A 17,086-nucleotide genomic window follows, 5' to 3' on the forward strand; every position below is an offset into this window, starting at 1 on the left:
TGATGATGGTTGGAGGTATAGCGATAGCAGAGTATGGTAGATAGACGGTGTGGTCTTTTCAGGATCATCTCCGGCATCGTTCTTTGTATTCTGTTGAGCCGATGGAGTGGCGTCTTGAGTAGCGTTCACTCGGTTACAGTATCTGTAGGGGTCAGCATGTGAAGCATCACAATATCGACATGTACATACTGTTCAGCTTTTTGGTAGTCCTTCATCTTGAACACATAAATCTCAAGTGCCTGTTTGTGTTGACCCATCTTACTCAAGACCACAGCCTGTGCTTCGTAAAAAGCAGGATCTGCGCGATAGAATTAGCAAATATCCCCATGAACTTGGATTATACCACTTACCGTCACGAGGAATCAGTTGGAATGCCTTGCTGAGGCTGTAAACCTGTACTGGTTCTCTCAAGAACTCGTGCCTCAGAAACTCAACAAAGCGATTCATCATCTCGTTCCATTCTTCACCGTGCTCCTCCTTATCCTTCAAGTTCTCTACATAAAGCTCAACCAGTCGGTTATGGAGATCCGGTGTCATGTCTTCGAGCTCGTTGATGATGTGTTCCAGATACCGGCATTCCAATTGGGTATCGATATCGTGTATAAAGGACACAATTTTCTCCCGTGGTAATGTTTCTGCGTTCTCGGTATCTCCTATGAAGATCTCTAGTGCAGCATTAGGACTGGCCTTAAGAGTCCATTCTGCATGCTCGAGAATAAGATCGATTTCTGATGGGGGAAGGGTCTTGAGATACTCAATAGTACGCTGAGGGCCATGAAGTGCTGGTGCGGCATCATCTGGCTTTTCAGCAGCACCGAAGCGCCGCAGCAGCTCCAAAGCTTCCTTATGTAGCTTCTTACCGTAGAAGAAATCAACCAACTCATTATAGCGATTATGTTCCAAAAGCTTTTCATTAACCACATTAGGGTCGCAGAAATTAGGAATTCGGAACAGAGAGCTCGCCAATGTTGGCCGAGAGAACATGTAAGCTCGAAACAACGTTGTATCGACAAGACGAAACGTGTTTCGAAGTTCTTCTTGCAGTAGTTCTTCTGATTCGTCGAGTCCTATTCGTAGGAAGTTCTCTGCTATCTCTTCTGTCGAGCCATTTCGCTCGCTTCGAGGCTTCAATTTTCCAGTAACCGGATCAAGGACACGCTGCAAACGAGCACGTGTTCCAGCAAGATAACTGTTCAGTTCCAGAACTGCATTAGTCAAGTTCTTGTCTTTCAAAGGCTGATCGTCGGCTGAGTCAGGCTCCTTCACGCTGGCGGTGTCATCACCATCAGTCGTGTCCTTCTTCGAGAAAATGGACGCGGTATCTGCCTGGGGTCTTCTATAACTGCCCGTGAGATATCTAGCAAACCCTCCTTTGCTCGATTGAGGAGTATCATGCGGTGACTCCGAAGGTTCAGGAGTAGTAGTACGTGTGCCGTTGGCCTTCTTTGGTGTCGCGGGGGCCTCATCCGACTCCTGGCTCTCTTCGTCCTCGCGACCTGCCCATGAAGATAGCTCTCCAGCGATTGAGGGAGGAAACATCTTCAGTACTCGCTCAGGGGGTGCATGCACAGTATCTTCATTGAAGAGATCCATAGCCTGACGGTATTTCTTCTTCTTGAACAAGCCTTCAGCCTTCAACATCTTGACTTCGCGCAATGTCTGTGTCTTGTTTCTCAACAAAGCATCCTCCAGCATCTCCAAGATGCTGATTGCCTCGTCGAAATGACCACCATCCACAAGCTCTTGAATTTGAGAGTCATAATCTGTCGCGTCCATCTTCCAAACACATCGTTCACTCGAGATATGGAAGCCTTTGCCGGCATGTGCTAAGCTGTAGGTTGGTGGGGGGAAGTGAAGCTGGGCCGCACCAGGTAGTGATAGGTTTTGAAGTGACGAGAGAGTTGAAGGATTTCGGACTTCGAGCGAGCCTTTCGAAGGTGCTTGTAGGGCGAGAATATAAGGATACGAGTAGCCTATTGATTCAGGGGCATGCTGCCAGGGAATCTGCCGTCTGTCAAGAGGCTTTCCATTGTCGTCGATGAATAGCGTGTTGATGTCCTTCGCAAGAAGTATTTCACCTTCTGCTAGCTTGGTAGCCAATGGTTTGGGCATATAGCCTCCCAAACCCATATATCCCATACCGGCACTGCTCATCGCACCAAAGCGACTGTTTTGCCCAGCTGCTGGTCCTGAGCCAGGGCTCACAACATCTTCAATCTCGCGTGTGACCACATTGACCATGACGTACCCGCCGTTCAAGCCACACACCAGCTTCGTTGCACTTGCCCATGTGACTGACCGAATCGACTCGGTCAAAACAATCTCGTCTACATCATCAGAAAGTTCGCTCTCAAGCCAGCTCCAGAGCAAGAGTTTCCTCTTGACCGCAACAGCCAGCCGGCTTACAATCTCAGGGATGCCTGTATCTGGATCCTTGACAATATTTGAGGTTGATGCAAAGCATGTTGCGTTCTTGGTTCGGGGTAGAGTTTCGATAAGTTCGTATGTTTTTAAATCGTGGAATGAAACATGGTAATTCGATAGGGAGACGATCGTGTTTGCATCTTTGATAATGGCAAGCTGCTCGATGGCTCGCGTGGAGAAGCGCTCAACCTCCCGCATCAAATCTGTTGGACTTGAGGACTTTGTTATGGGACTGGCACCGTTCTCGCCATTCGGGGATGTTGCCGCGGCGGCATCAGCATCGGCAGAACCGATTAGTGATGGATCGACAAGACCGTTTAGTCGGTAGATTCGGAGGGCGCCATTGTTAAGGCCGACGAGAACGCGGTCGCCTGTAGATGGAGGCTTTAGTTATGTACATAGGATCATGAGAGTTGCGGTGAAGATAGTAAAAGCAACTACACAAAACACGGGATAAGGGAAATAAACGCACCATGGGCAAGAATCGTCTCAATCTTTGCTTTCGTTTGTTGTTTGAGCTCGATTATAGGACGGGCTGTAAAGGCGGAGAGCATGGCGCCGGCCAGCTCGAAGCTGTAGAGGCTATTGGGAGAGGGGGCGCATCAGTTAATTCAAGGGCAACTAGGGCATAAATTTTGCCAGGCCAAGCTATCGACAGGATGATCAATATGTGCTGGATTCGACGGTGAGCTTTAGGTGTTGTTGGATCAAGACAAGAGCGGCGGTTGGGTATGGAGTATTCGGTGGCAGGCGTGGCAGGTCATGCCGCCAATATCTACGTCAACAGCATGGCCAGAGCTTCGGACTTGCATCAGCACAGTGCCACAGTGCCAGTCGCACTTACACGCCATCACCTCTGAATATTTCCTACTGCCTACCTAGGTATACTGATATTCAGCTGACTCATTTTTTCAACCGACTTTACAAATGTCCTTGATCAAGTTGAATGTATTTGTATTTCGATATCTTCATCTTGTAAAGTTTGTAAAAATCCAATTTGAAATCTATCCCACGCTGACCTACCCTCATAACATTGTAATCCATCAACATATAAAGCACCGACACAAAGCTCAAACTCGAGCTACCAATAACAGCTGGTAACTGAGCTGCAATAAAATTATTGAGGCAAGATCTCGTCCACTAGTCAAGTCCAGCGACTTGCATAATTCCATATCCAAGGGTCACCACGACGATGAGGGTGATGAGACTGCTGGGTACGCCACGGCTGATGAAGTGCTTGACCTGCAAATATCTTTGACCGAAGGGGTCTTCCTTCATAATCGCAGCTGCGAAAAGTTAGAATTTTATTCAATCGAATTTCTGTGTGAAACTTACTCATATTAGGGAAACCACTGGTTGGCAAACCCATAGCGGCACTGCACATGAGAACACCGCCCATGACGAGGAGGTTGGGGTGAGGCTGGTCCATGGCAGCACCGACATCGAAGACAAGCGGGAGGAAGATCAGAGCAGCGACAGTATGGCTGATGAAGGTTGCAATGACCAAGATCAGAGTCGAGAAGACAACCAAGACACCATACAAACTCATGCCTTCCACTTTTTCAGAGACGATCTCGGCAAGAGTGTGCAGAAGACCAGACGATCGAACAGCTTTACCCAGGGACAGTCCACCGGCAGCGAGGATGATAATGGTCCATGGGAAGTTGTTGAAGTCCTCCTTAGTCAACAAACCAATACCAAAGAAGAGAACAATAGGGATAATGGCAATGACGCCCATATCTCCAAACTCGGCCTCTAGTTGGTGGCTGGCGCACCACAAAGCAATGGTAGAAATCGTGACGATAGTGACAAACCATTGTAGAGCAGTGAACTTCTCCTTGACGGGGCGAATGGGCGCAATTGTTGTGCCCTTGCCCGGCTGGAATGTGACCAGAAGGATAAGCCAGATCAGAACGATCGATACAGTTCCAACAGGAATGACGATAAAGAACCACTGGAGCCATGTGGGCGCGGGCTGCATGATACCCATGGCCACCACATTCTGGGGAGATGCAATAGGAGATAGCATTCCGCCGATGTTGGATGCGAGCGCAATACCGATGATGACCGCTTTCGACATGTTGGAGTCTGATGGCAGGGTTCGAAGCATGGGCTACACAGTTGTCAGCATGATTCCACCACTTTGTTTCTTCAAAACTCACCTCAATAATAGAGTAGCAAAGGACTGGGGCAGCAACATTGCTAATCAACATAGAAGCAAAAGCAGCCACAAACATGTTGGCGATCAGGACAGTCTTTGGTTGCGTGCCGGCCTTGCTAAGGACAAGTGTAGCCAGTCGCTTGTCGATAGTGCATTTGGACAAAGCCGCTGCTAGGGTGAAACCACCAAGAAGAAGCATGATGACAGGCGTCCACATAGCAGCGAAAATGGCAGAGGTTGCTTCTTTGGATCCCAGGCGCTTCTGAGGCTTACCAGGGGTTTCATCGCGAACCACGTTCAAGACCACAGAGAGGAAAGGAATCAGCAGTGAAGTCACGAATAGAGGGATGGTCTAGAAAGGGTCAGTATAAGTTGGTCGTGAATCCTGGCCGTGTGACTTACCTCGGTGGCCCATAACAGACTGACAAAGACAAGCATTGCCAGACAGTTTTGTTGCTCAGGCTTCTCCATGATAGGAAGCAAGAGTAGCAGGGCAAACACGGTAAAGCATGCAATTAGGGTCCAAAGCGACGAGCTGGCAAGCCATGGAGGCAAGGTAACTCTTCCAAAAGGTGTGCGGAACTGTGTGATCTGTGCTCCCTTGGCCTCGTCGCCCTGTAATCTCCTTGTTACATTGCCTCTCTCTTGCCCAAGTAATGCCTGTCCCAGGCCAGCTGCCTCAGCTCTTCGCTCAATGCCAATGAGATCTCGCCAGACAGTGTTGCGCTCCCACACAACGTGCTCTCTAAGATGCGAACGAAGATCCTTGCGGGCCAGTGCTTCATCTCCACCCGTGACAATTTCAGCAAAGGCCTTCTCCATCTTGGCGATGTTCTCCTCCAACATACACTTAGTTTCGTCCTTGAACGGGTAGGCGGTCTCAACATGGGCGCGTAGGTATGGTCCCTTCAACTCCTTGTCGAGAATCTTGTCAAACTTCTTGAGTACCTTGGTGAAACCGGTCCTGTTGAGTTGAATGAATGACTTTAGCTCACATAGTGATACATAAAGGCCAATAATACGCTTCTTGAGCATAATGGCTGATGAAAATATGCCTGAGGAGAACATGAGGTTTTCCTCATTCTCATCTGCAGCAGTGCTAAGCCTCCTCATATCCCGGCCAAGATCGGTGGATGCATTCAAATCCTCAGAGCGCGACTTGTTTATGCTGGGGATGGTTCGTCTTCGGCCTCCGCTGCTTCGTCGCCTGGTTGTCAAACCGGTAGTCTCATCTCCTTCCTCACTTCCGCTCTCTTCGTTGTCGCTGCTACGGCTTCTCGGGCTTCTTGAGCGGAAACCATTTCGACCGGTTCGGTTATTGGCAGACGACACAGAGAGTCGGCGCAGGTAACGATTGTCGGCAATGGCATCTTCTGCCTCGTCACCAACGTCGCGTAAGAGTTGCGCAGCCTCTTCGAGAAGCTCGCCTTCTTTGGAAACATAAAATGAGCAGATCTTTTCTAGCTCGACACCAAGCGCCCTAGAGAAAACTTCTTCGGCATCTTCTTGGTTGATGAGAGGTCGCGATTCGGCGTCACCGGTACTTCCGCGAGCTTGATGGGCGTTCTTTTCAAGATGGTAGATTCTGAACGACGGTTTAGTTAGCACAAACATGGTTTAGCCACGTTGAGAGACCGTGTAAACGTACAGCTTCTTGAGGTTACTGTAAGCAATGTAATGGCTGCTCCAATCTGGAACAGCATTGAACTGGATACTATGCGAGAACTTCATCTCGTCTTGTTCTTGAAGCCAGCGGCGCTTTTCGTCTCGTTTCTCTTTCCTTCTAGCCTCGCGGTCTGCGGCGTCTCTTCGAGCCTGGATGGGAGGGTAATCGACAAGCTCGAATTGCTCGCTCGTATTTGCGGTAGTGTCGCGTTGGTACTGCTGTCGTGGTACCGGGTCTGTATCGTCTAATAGAGAGGCAGAAGCACTCCCTCCTCGGGTCGAATGGGCGTGGTCGAGGCGGGTTTGAATTGTAGTAGGGGTAACGCCAGGAACAGAGGAGGGATTATCGAGGGGGGACTGGGAGGGAATGGTTGCGACTTTAAGGCTGGAGTGGAAGAGAGGTCAAAAAGGTTAAGCAAGAAGTTTTTCCGATGTTGACAAAGTGGTTCGGGACAAATCGAGGTGTGTGCCGGTGACGAACGGCATGTGTTTCGAGGGCCCAATTGTGTGTCACTTGTTACAAGTGGATGAGGGAATCGTCAAGGTCAAGGCAGCCCCATCAGCCAAGAAAAGGTACAACACTAAAGGTCCCCGCTGCGATCGCAACCTTGTTTTGTACGATTGGCGTGGGTTATTCCAGTTGAGGAGTACTGAGGCGTTGATACAACGAGAATTGTGAGAAGATGAGCTTGGTTATAATGCACGAGGCCAGATCGAGGCCAATTGGATGAAGAGGTGAAGGAGCACAAAAAGTCAAAGGGGTCGATGGACGACTCAGACGAGGCGGATGCTTGCAGTAAAGGATCAATTTCAGGGCCTATGATAGGCTGGACTTGAATTCGTGTGCAGTTGGACCCCTGTACGCTGTGACGTCGGCTTTGAGTTATTGGGGGACTTTGCAATGCGGTCATGAGAGATGGGTTTCAACTTTATACCAAAGTTTCTATGCTTTGTTTTAGCTTTTAATGCTCCTTATTAATATCTGCGGATGATCATTCTCCTGATTCAACTCCGTCTCGCTCCTGCATCTCATTTGTTTCGAAATTGAAGATCATCTTTTCCGTCCGCTTACAAAGCCAGGGCCTCATTTACAGCCTCATCCAAAGTGCATGATATATCAGGTTATTTGCTCTCGACACAAATTCAGGGGATCACAAAAACGTCTATCATGGTACAAAGTTTTGGTGTGTCCTGGGAGTCTTCCCATGACCAGAAACGTGGGTAAATCCCCTGAATTGACAGGTTGCCTGGCTTCACCAATTGCACCCTCTACAATTCGTAGTGAGGCAACAAAAGAAATAGAGGTTGGAGGTCAGCCAGGTCAGGTGTTGGAGACGTGGGGGTTAACTTCTCCAACTTCAACTTTAGCTCGCTTTCCTTTCAAACATGGACATTATCAACCAATATCAATGAATTAATTACTCAAGTTATGGCATTTCACCCCCAGCTTAGTTTCCCAGCATCTGCTGCAGGGCATTTGTACGATATGTCTCGCTCCTTTCTACCAGTTCCTCATGCCGACCCTTTTCTACCACCTTACCCCCTTCAATTATAAAGATGACATCCGCCTTGCGCACCGTGTGAAGCCTATGAGTGATGGCAATCACAGTAATACCGCGTGCTACACGTTCTAGCCCCTCTTGCAGAGCTCGTTCACTCTCGGCGTCTAGCGCGCTCGTGCTTTCGTCAAGCAACAGCAGCTTAGGCTTACGCACAAGGGCACGCGCAATCGCTAGCCGTTGACGCTGACCGCCAGAGAGCCGCGAGCCGTTAGGCCCGCATTCGGTATCATAAGCTTCAGGCAACTCCATAATAACGTTGTGGATATTGGCTAGCTTGCAAGCTTCATGGATCTCATCGTCTGTGGGCTCGTGATCAGGAGTTGAACCTAGCGAAACATTGAACCGGATTGTCCCGTCAAAGAGAGCACAGTCTTGAGGGACAACTGCTATATCGTTGCGGAACTCATTTCCTTCACGTGCGCAAATATCAACACCATCAATCTCAACAGTTCCGCCTGTTGGCCGGTACATGCGTTGGACCAACGACATGATGGTCGACTTGCCAGCACCGGAAGGTCCTACAAGACCAACGAACTGACCAGCAGAGATGGTGAACGACATGCCTGTCAAGATCTGAATATGAGGTCGAGCCGGGTATGAGAATTTGACATCTTTGAAAACGATGGTTGCCCCCTTGCCGCCGCTGCTCTTTGCAGAAGCTTCAGCACAAGCTTCGACATCTCTTTTAGTACTCTCGAGAGCCAGTGCAAGCTTGCCTTTCTTGGCCTTCTCTTTGGAAGATCCTAGATTAATCAGACTCAGAATACGCGAAGCGGCAGCTCTGGCTCGAGACACTTCAGGCGCAAGACTGAACATTTGGCCCCAAAGCTGTGCGCTGACAAGCATGCAAATGAGAATTATAAAGAACTCTCTCTGGCTAGCCTCGCCTGCAGTAATCCGTGTTGACCCCCACCAATACGCAAAGGCATATATCAGGTTTCCAGTGCTGTTGGCCAGGGAAAGCCACAAGTTGGCGTACATCGAAGCTAGAGTTATCTCCTTCTGGGGCGCCCTGAGAGCACGGCGGTAGGAGCTCATGACTTCTTCTTCAATAGACAATGAAGAGATGGTCTTGAATGAATTGACAGCCTCGTTAGCGATGCCAACGGCACCGGAGAAAGCCCCAGCGTGACGACGCTCAAACTTGGACAGCGATCGAAGTTGCATAATGCCACAACCCAGAAGGATAGGCACAATGACTAAGCATACAATCGCAATTTTCCAAGCAAGAATGTGTGAAAGGATGATGGCAACCAAGAAATTGACCACGATAGAGAAGATGGTACCAATAATAGAGCCGCTGAACCCTCCAACTGCTGCAGCATCCGAAGTAATGACAGACAGGAGTGCAGTTGGAGTACGGCCTTCCGACTGATGCCAGTCAAGGTCCTGTTCATACAGAGAGCGGAAACAGAGAACTCGAATCTTGTACAGCAACTTCTCTGCAACCATGCCGAAACCGGTCCAGCTTGTGGTATTGGCCAACAGCTCGACGCAAGCAATCAGAAACCACATGCCTCCAAAGAACTTGCCTGCCCACCGGATATCTTCAACAGGGTTGCAGGGACTCAGGTTGTCGATAGTATAGCCGAAAATCAGACCAGACGAAGAGAAGGTGAGCCCAACAATAGTAGCTGCAAAAAGGCAGACAACGATGAGGAGGAGATAGGGTCGTACCATGCCGCCAATGGTCTTTGTGACGACCCACGCAGATTTAGTCGAGTCAAGAGCAGCGTCTGCCTCGGGAGATACCTCTTTCTCTTTAGCTTCCTCCTCCTTGGACACATCTGCTTCTTCCTTTTCTGTACCCCTGACCTTGATGTCTACGAGAGAGTCTTTCTCGGACAAGACACCATCGGTGTGGACAGTGCTTGTGGTAGATCCAGCATCCTCTGAGTCAACTGTCTGCAAGCGTACCATACTGGCATATGAGCCGTTCAAAGCCATCAGCTCGAGGTGATTTCCTTGCTCTATGATCTCGCCATTGTTCATAACGATGATGTTATCAGCATTCTTGATGGTGGATAGACGGTGGGCGATTGCAATGACAGTACGATTCTTGGCAATGGATTCGATGGCCATCTGGATGCGGTGCTCACTTGCTGAGTCAAGGGAAGCGGTGGCCTCATCAAGTATGAGGATCTTGGGATCACGAACCAAGGCTCGAGCAAGCGCAAGTCGCTGTCGTTGACCTCCACTTACTAGCTTTCCGCCAGTACCAACCAGTGTTCCGTAACCGTACTCGAGTCTATCAACGAAATCAGATGCATCGGCAAGTCGGGCAGCCTCCTGAACACGATCAATCAGATCAACCATTTCCTGACCGAAACTTTGCGCTGCCGTCACCAAACTATCGCCCTCACGGAGTTTAGCGGCAAGCTCAGCAAGGCCAGTGCCTAGGATTGTAGCTTTGAATCTCTCGTGTTCAGGTTGAGCGGAGTTCAAGATGCCAAGGGCAATGTTCTCAACGATTGACCGGTCTAGAAGAGAGGGCTCTTGTTGTACAAGACTCATATGACTTCTCAGGCCCTTGACGTTAAGGTCCTTTACATCATGTCCATCGAGAAGAACTGTACCTTCGGTGGGATCATAGATTCGAGATGTGAGTCCAGCAACGGTAGACTTACCACTGCCAGAAAGACCAACAAGGGCAGTGTGCTTGCCAGCAGGACATTCGAAGGAGACGTTTTTCAGTACGGTGTGGTGAGGTCGGGAGACATAAGCAAAAGAGACGTTTCTAAAAGACACAGTGCCTTCTACTGATGCGATCTTCTCTCCGTTGCTGGATCCTGTGTCGATAGTAGCTGGGCTGTCCATATCTTCGCGAAGTTTTTCAAAAGATCCAACAGCAGCCCCAACAAGCGGCAGCAAAGGAGCAATACCGCCGAGGACGACGCAAGCTATGATAGGTCAGTCAACAGGTTGAGTTAGCTGATTAAAACGTGCTTACCATCAACTAGCAAGAGAATAACAGTATAAATATCACCCACAGATGTGTCGCTATTACCCTCAACCATATCAGCAATCTGCCCACTGCCCTGCCAGAAAGCAAGAGCATTTGCTGAGTAGGCGATAAAGTAAAGCAATCCAGCCTGGACAGCAGCAACAAAGGCCTTGTTGATTCCTTGCTTTCTTGCTCCCTTCATCCTTTCGGCAAAGATGGCCTCTAGTCGAGGACCTGCGCCAAAGGCCTGTACAACGGGAATGTTTGCAAGAGCTTCCGAGGCGATTGAAGAGGCAGATGCGATCTTTTCAGACATAGCCGTCGCAAACTTTGCAGTAAACATGCTTCCCACGATTGCAAGCAGCATGAAAGCAGGCACAAGTGATACAAGAATACCTGCGAGTGTGACATTCTTGACAAATGCAACGACATACGACGAGACGAAGAATGATGTACATCCCATGATAATACCGACCTTCTCGGAAGTACCAGACTGGATTGCCTGAATATCGGTATTAAGGCGAGAAGTAATCTCTCCAGCCTGCCTCTTGTCAAAGAAGGTTGCATCCTGCAACAGAAGGCTCATGAAGTAGCGATCGCGAATGCGGTTCTCGAGACGGCGACTGAAGATGGACCAAGACACGATGTACGTGTAGATAAGCGCAAAACTGATTACGCCAATCCATGTGATCATGACAACTTTCTTGTTGATGCTGTCTTGGAGTTCTTTTGGCGAGTACTGGGACGCGACTTCACTATTATCGCAAGATGCAGTATTGAGGTCGTTGACGAGTTGACCAAAGATGATGCCCATCAGAGGGAACGGAGCACCGGCGGCGCAAGCCGTGAGTGTTCCTACGACGAGAAGAAGAATGTCGATCCATGTCGGGTTGGCATAGAAGAGAAGTTCGAAGTAGGTGAAGAAAGAGCGTAGCTGCGAAGGGTTGTTAGCTTTTGTGTAAGTTGAACACCATTACTGGCGCCTTTATATTTTCGAGGGAAAGCTTGCCTTGTTTCTCTTCTTCGTCTCAAGTGAAGGGGTCGCCATGTTGGCTGTGTAAGTTGCAACACAAGGATGGTACGCTTACGACTTGCGACATCCAACAGACATAGATAAAGATGAAGGAGAAGTGGGATAAAAAGAACGGAAAAGAGATCTCATGATGAAAAAATTGTAGTCCCGCTAAACATCGGCCTTCGATATCAGTCACGGAAGGGTATGATCATCTTGGCAGGCATCGAAGGCGGCGAACCCAAGGATCCTCTCCTCAGGTCGGGAATACCAGAAGCTAGGCCGGTGAAGTGTAATAGACGAAATTACTAGGCCAGTCTATGCTGTCTTAGTCCATGTTTTAGATCATTTATTTTTGTAGCCTAAAGCTCAGAGGTCTGCTTTCTTTCGCCTCTATCTCTCCTTCGGTAAGCAAAAGAATCAGCCCTGGACAATCACTAGTGAAGAACAAGTTAGAAAAGCCGGAACGGAGACGGAGACGGAGCAGAGCCTCTGCCTTTAGTTTGCTCTTAAACAAGCATAATTTTACAGTAGGCCTTACCCTGGTCTTGGCTTGGCACCTCTAATGGGGATAAGGTCAGCGAGCTAGAGACGCGAAGGATCGAACATCCCCACTGGAGAAGAGAATAGGGCCTGGGAGACAGTATGGTTTGAATGAGAATGTGGAAAACGTTTAGAGGATCATAGAGCGAGGAAGTCTTGCCATACGCCTTAAAGACGCTGATACATGTTGTCGGAATAAGCTGGTGATGCTGGGGATTTATCATGACTTGGCCCAAGGAGTCTCGAGTCCTTTATGATGCTAGTTGAGCAATACCGGAAATAATAACTATACTATTTCCCTTGTAGAAATCAACTGTGGTGCTCGCTGCTAAACTAAACATTTGATCCATGCATGAGTGACAAAGAGCCACTCTACAGGTAGGTAGCAGAAAAGTTAACCTCCTAAGTCTTGGGTTATAAAAGCAAATAGCCTAAAGAGCATAGTCTAAGTAGCATAAGCTGATCTACTAATTTCGTGTCTTAGCGTCTAGCGGCCAATTCTTCTAATACCCTGAGGCCACTTCAGATTATCAAGGGTTCTTCGGATCAGATAATCTTTCTTAGACATTTACTGGCCGAGCCTGCAAAGACTAAAATGTGTGTGGCAGCCATCATTTTTCATTTAGGTTATCAGATCAGCATACAACTCATCTCGCATCAACCCTCCAAATAAAGGATAGAAGCTGTTTAGGTAAACAATTAGGATATAAAGTTACACAATAATGGATCGATTGAGTCTATGAAGCTAATGTTGACACTTGTACCCGTAACTAGGAGGTCTAAAATGACTCAAAGTAATTATTCACACAGGTGTATCCTTGTCCATCCCCAAAAGGCACAAGGAGATCGGCCCAACTCGTCTCTCCGCCCTACTCTGAGAATTACGCTATGAACCATTAGACCGGGATGGTCACACACGATGTGGAAACGTTGCCAGGAATTTGATCAGATAACAGTATTCTCACTGTGTCTGTTCGCCTGACTAAGCGGGCATGATCACTTCCGCCGGATCTGATAATTCTTGTCCTCATCCTAACCAGTGGAGACAATTTCTCTCAGTGGATGGCTGCAGCTGTCTTGGACGGATCTGATAACTTTAACTCCACATCCTTAGCATCGTCAAAAAGTCCCCAGCATCATCACAATGGAGTACGCCCCGCTACAACCCGGGCGAGTCTCTTCTATTACTGGTCATTTATGGTTCATTCATGATGAGAAACTGGGGACTTGTCATGACGGAAACCAGGGAGATGAACCCTTGCTCCAAGAAGGAGGCCGGTCTTGGGCCGATGTTGAGGGCTTTCAGCCGAGTACGATGCCGAGCATCAGATGCCGATTGTTTTGTTCTCACGTTGGCGGTTGTTTCATTTATTCCCGGATCTCCGTCTTCTCTCGCCTCTTTTCCTTTCTTTAATAGCTTGGAATATTTCTTCTTCTTTTCTTGCATATTTCCCAGCTCATGATCATCTCTCGAGTATCTACCAAGTTACCGGGACGACTTTTCAAATCCCCCAACGCTTCTTATACCCAGGCAAAGCCTCCCTTTGCATCCCGTGCTTCTTTACCGACCCTTGTTGCGCTGAATCATCGCATTTCTGCAACATCTGTATCTACAACGTCACGACTCCCATCTCGGAAACGCCCCATAGCCCATAGACTCAAAGGATTCGCTACAATGGGCTCCCTTCCAGAAACATCAAACGCCGTGCGTGTTCTCATCCTTGGAGGCTGCTATGGTGGTCTATCTGCTGCCGTCAACTTGCTGGATCTGAGCCAGGGTTACTCTCCCCGCATGAACTCTGAGCCATATACTCATCACCCCAACCTGCCTACATTCAATATCGAGATCACTATTGTTGACCAAAGAGATGGTTACTGTAAGTACTTTTTATCTCAAGGCCGAACTGTATGGAATTACTAATATACTGATATATTGCAGACCACTTGATCGGCTCTCCCATGGCTCTCGCCGACTCTGCCTTCTCCAAGAAGAACTGGGTTAAATACTCCGACATTCCCGGTCTCAAAGATCCCAGAATAAACATCATACAAGGCTCAGTCACCGGCGTGGACCCTGCTTCAAAGAAAGCTACCATCTCAGCCCACCTTACTGAAGAGAAATCCACTCTCGAATATGACTACCTTGTTGCTGCCACTGGTCTGCGCCGCGTCTGGCCCGTCGTTCCACAGTCCTTGACTCGAAAGCAATACCTCTTTGAAGCTGAAAACCACATCAACGCCGTCCAAAATGCAAAGCACGGTGTTGTTGTAGTCGGTGGAGGTGCTGTCGGTATTGAGATGGCGGCTGAGCTTAAGATGGTCAAGCCTCATCTCAACGTAACTCTTGTTCACTCGCGTGACAAGCTTCTGTCGTCTGAGGGTCTCCCTGATGAGACGAAGGATGTGGCACTAGAGCTGCTCCGTGAGGCTGGTGTTGAGGTACTCATGAACCACCGCCTAGCTTCTAAGAACAAGTTAGAGACCACCGACGGTAGCGAGAAGTACGATGTCGAGTTCACCAACGGTCATAAGATGTCTGCCAGCGTGGTGATCATGGCCATCTCCAGGAGTGTTCCCACCACCACATATCTGCCCACCTCAGCACTTGACGAGGAGGGCTTTGTCAAGATCAAGCCCAAGTAAGTTAAACACGTTCTCACTACATCTCCTCATTTATTGACCATTATACAGCCTTCAATTCGAACAAGGCACACCGAACGCCGAATCCCACTACGCCGCTGGAGATATCACCAGGTGGCCTGGCATCAAGCGATGTGGCGGCGCCATGCATCAAGGCCACTACGTCGCACTAAACATCCATCAGAACATTCTCAGCCAGCGAGCTGGGCACATTCCCTCATATAAGGAGATTGCAGTCTACCCACCTGTTATTGGTCTAGCAGTTGGCAAGAAGGCTGTTGCTTCTAGCCCAGATACCGGCACCACTGCCGGAGAGGATGTACTCCAGTCATGTTTCAGAGATGATTTGGGCTGGACCAGTAAGTTCTGTCTAGCTTTCTGATAAAATGGTTACCGACTTATCATAACAGTTTGCTGGAATTACATGCAGCTTGGTGGTCGCAAGACGGACGAGGCTAAGGCTTGAGCGTAGATAATCATGGGGTCTGGCGTTGGGGATATCACATAGACGACATAGCATGATAGGATTAAAAGGTCCATCATGTTGTTTTACTTGGTTACTATAGTTTCTAGTACTTATTTAGGTAAATACAATTGTTTTAGTTGCACGGCAAGGCCTTGAAGTCAACTCAATCATTGACCCTAAGTCTTAGGCCATAAAAATAAGTAGTCTAAAAAGTATAGTCTAAGCGACCTAAGCTGCCCTAATAATTTTGTCTCTTATGCTCCTAGCGGTCAATTTTTCTATGACCCTGAGGGCAGGGTAGGTCGGAGCTACAATGTGAAAGCTTATGACTTTAGATGCACGGCATGCGGAACACAGTCTGGAACAATCCTTTAGACCTCACAACGAACGCTTGAACTTGTTCAGCGCCTCTTTTTCAGATCCCTCTGATCCTGTATTGTGTAGCAATGAAGGGGTTTCGTTACCTTGGTCAGTCAAGAGTTGAATATGCTTCTTACATGACATGTGATTCGTGTTTTTCCACATGAAAATAGCTTTCCTTACTATATAGACTCACAATATACTTCGAATAGATAATAAAAAAGTAAACAATGATCACGAAGAAAATAATAGGAAATATTGATAGTTAACTGGAGGACTCAGGATCTTTGTCCACTAGCCCAACGACCGAGATTTTCTCTATGTGCTAATCTGACATCTGACAAGCGGGGGAAAGGATGGTCTAATGTCTCAGATGAGAACTGATTGATAAGAAATAGCCCCATCTACCTATGTAACTGCAAGATCGTCTGTACCTGAGCGTCGGGATCAAGATCGACGTGCATAGTGGCGATCAACAACTGCAAAGGCATCAGAGTATCCACGATATATGTAGAAGATTAGGAGGCTAAATTAACTTAATTTTATGGGAATTTGTCAGTTCTGTTATGCAAATTTTATGATCCCTACAAGATCGAGCATGGAATACTGTTAGCTAGGTATCGGGACACTGCAGCTGACCTTGTCACAAACAGCAGTATTAAGCCAGCTTAACGTGGCTTTTTAGAATGTATCTTTCTTTATTTCGTTTTCAGGTTTTAATAAAGAAACATCAATGCCTCCTTGAGAGTTTCTCAACACTGACCGCTTCTAGTCTTTGTGTGTTTGCAAGGCCTGTGAAACTTGAAGCCCTATTCTGATGCCACATGAGAATCATTCTTTATTTCGGTTGAACAAAAATGAGAAGAGCGCATACTCTAGACAACACAGCGACACTGCACAATATCTCGTTCACGCTATTTTATAGTGAATGCCTCCATCTAAAGACATAGATTGTTACAACTCGGATCAAGCGGCAAGTTGACTGCGTCTGTGTCATCGGAACCCTGTTCCGGGATGCTCTTGGTGGTTGAGATTCCATCAGGTCATAATTCCTCCAGCAGATGCAACTGCTGCATCTGGCAAGGTTATGATGAATTTTGTCAACGCCAACAGGGATCGGGGGATGGAGTGGAAGCATCTGGTTAGTGTCGTTTGTTGAGCGGTTTATCAGATCGTGCTAACGAGCGGTCAAAATGGGCAATACTACGTAAATTCTGTACGAGACCCTTGAATGCGAGAGAAGTCCGACGATCGGATAACGAAGGGGGGGTGTGAGGAAGAAAGAAAAAATTGGTGACCAGGGCTCATG

At 48.1% G+C, this 17,086-nt stretch overlaps 4 protein-coding genes across 4 annotated transcripts; 1 reads left to right on the forward strand and 3 right to left on the reverse strand.

Annotated features, from left to right (window-relative positions):
• Window positions 1-151: 151 nt before the first annotated feature.
• Window positions 152-3,091, reverse strand: FGSG_12272 (uncharacterized protein; the record flags this gene model as incomplete). The annotated part of the gene is made up of 3 exons (XM_011322973.1): window positions 2,897-3,091; window positions 351-2,795; window positions 152-298 (listed from the first exon to the last, which is right to left on the reverse strand). Coding segments are annotated over exons 1-3 (2,673 nt in total), but the record flags the coding sequence as incomplete, so codon positions are not given.
• A 473-nt stretch (window positions 3,092-3,564) lies between these two features.
• Window positions 3,565-6,316, reverse strand: FGSG_12273 (uncharacterized protein; the record flags this gene model as incomplete). Its single annotated transcript, XM_011322974.1, has 5 exons — window positions 3,565-3,710; window positions 3,760-4,537; window positions 4,587-4,937; window positions 4,988-6,170; window positions 6,234-6,316. The coding sequence occupies 5 exons, from the start codon at window positions 6,314-6,316 to the stop codon at window positions 3,565-3,567; spliced, it is 2,541 nt and encodes an 846-aa protein (XP_011321276.1).
• Window positions 6,317-7,698: 1,382 nt separating this feature from the next.
• On the reverse strand, window positions 7,699-12,535 carry FGSG_04336 (uncharacterized protein; the record flags this gene model as incomplete). The annotated part of the gene is made up of 3 exons (XM_011322975.1): window positions 7,699-10,712; window positions 10,763-11,611; window positions 12,310-12,535. The coding sequence occupies 3 exons, from the start codon at window positions 12,533-12,535 to the stop codon at window positions 7,699-7,701; spliced, it is 4,089 nt and encodes a 1,362-aa protein (XP_011321277.1).
• Window positions 12,536-13,522: 987 nt separating this feature from the next.
• On the forward strand, window positions 13,523-15,417 carry FGSG_04335 (uncharacterized protein; the record flags this gene model as incomplete). Its single annotated transcript, XM_011322976.1, has 5 exons — window positions 13,523-13,621; window positions 13,768-14,188; window positions 14,251-14,950; window positions 15,003-15,310; window positions 15,362-15,417. The coding sequence occupies 5 exons, from the start codon at window positions 13,523-13,525 to the stop codon at window positions 15,415-15,417; spliced, it is 1,584 nt and encodes a 527-aa protein (XP_011321278.1).
• Between the last annotated feature and the right edge of the window lie 1,669 nt (window positions 15,418-17,086).

Source organism: Fusarium graminearum, chromosome 2, assembly GCF_000240135.3.
Source record: "Fusarium graminearum PH-1 chromosome 2, whole genome shotgun sequence".
Taxonomy (NCBI): Eukaryota; Fungi; Ascomycota; class Sordariomycetes; order Hypocreales; family Nectriaceae; genus Fusarium; species Fusarium graminearum.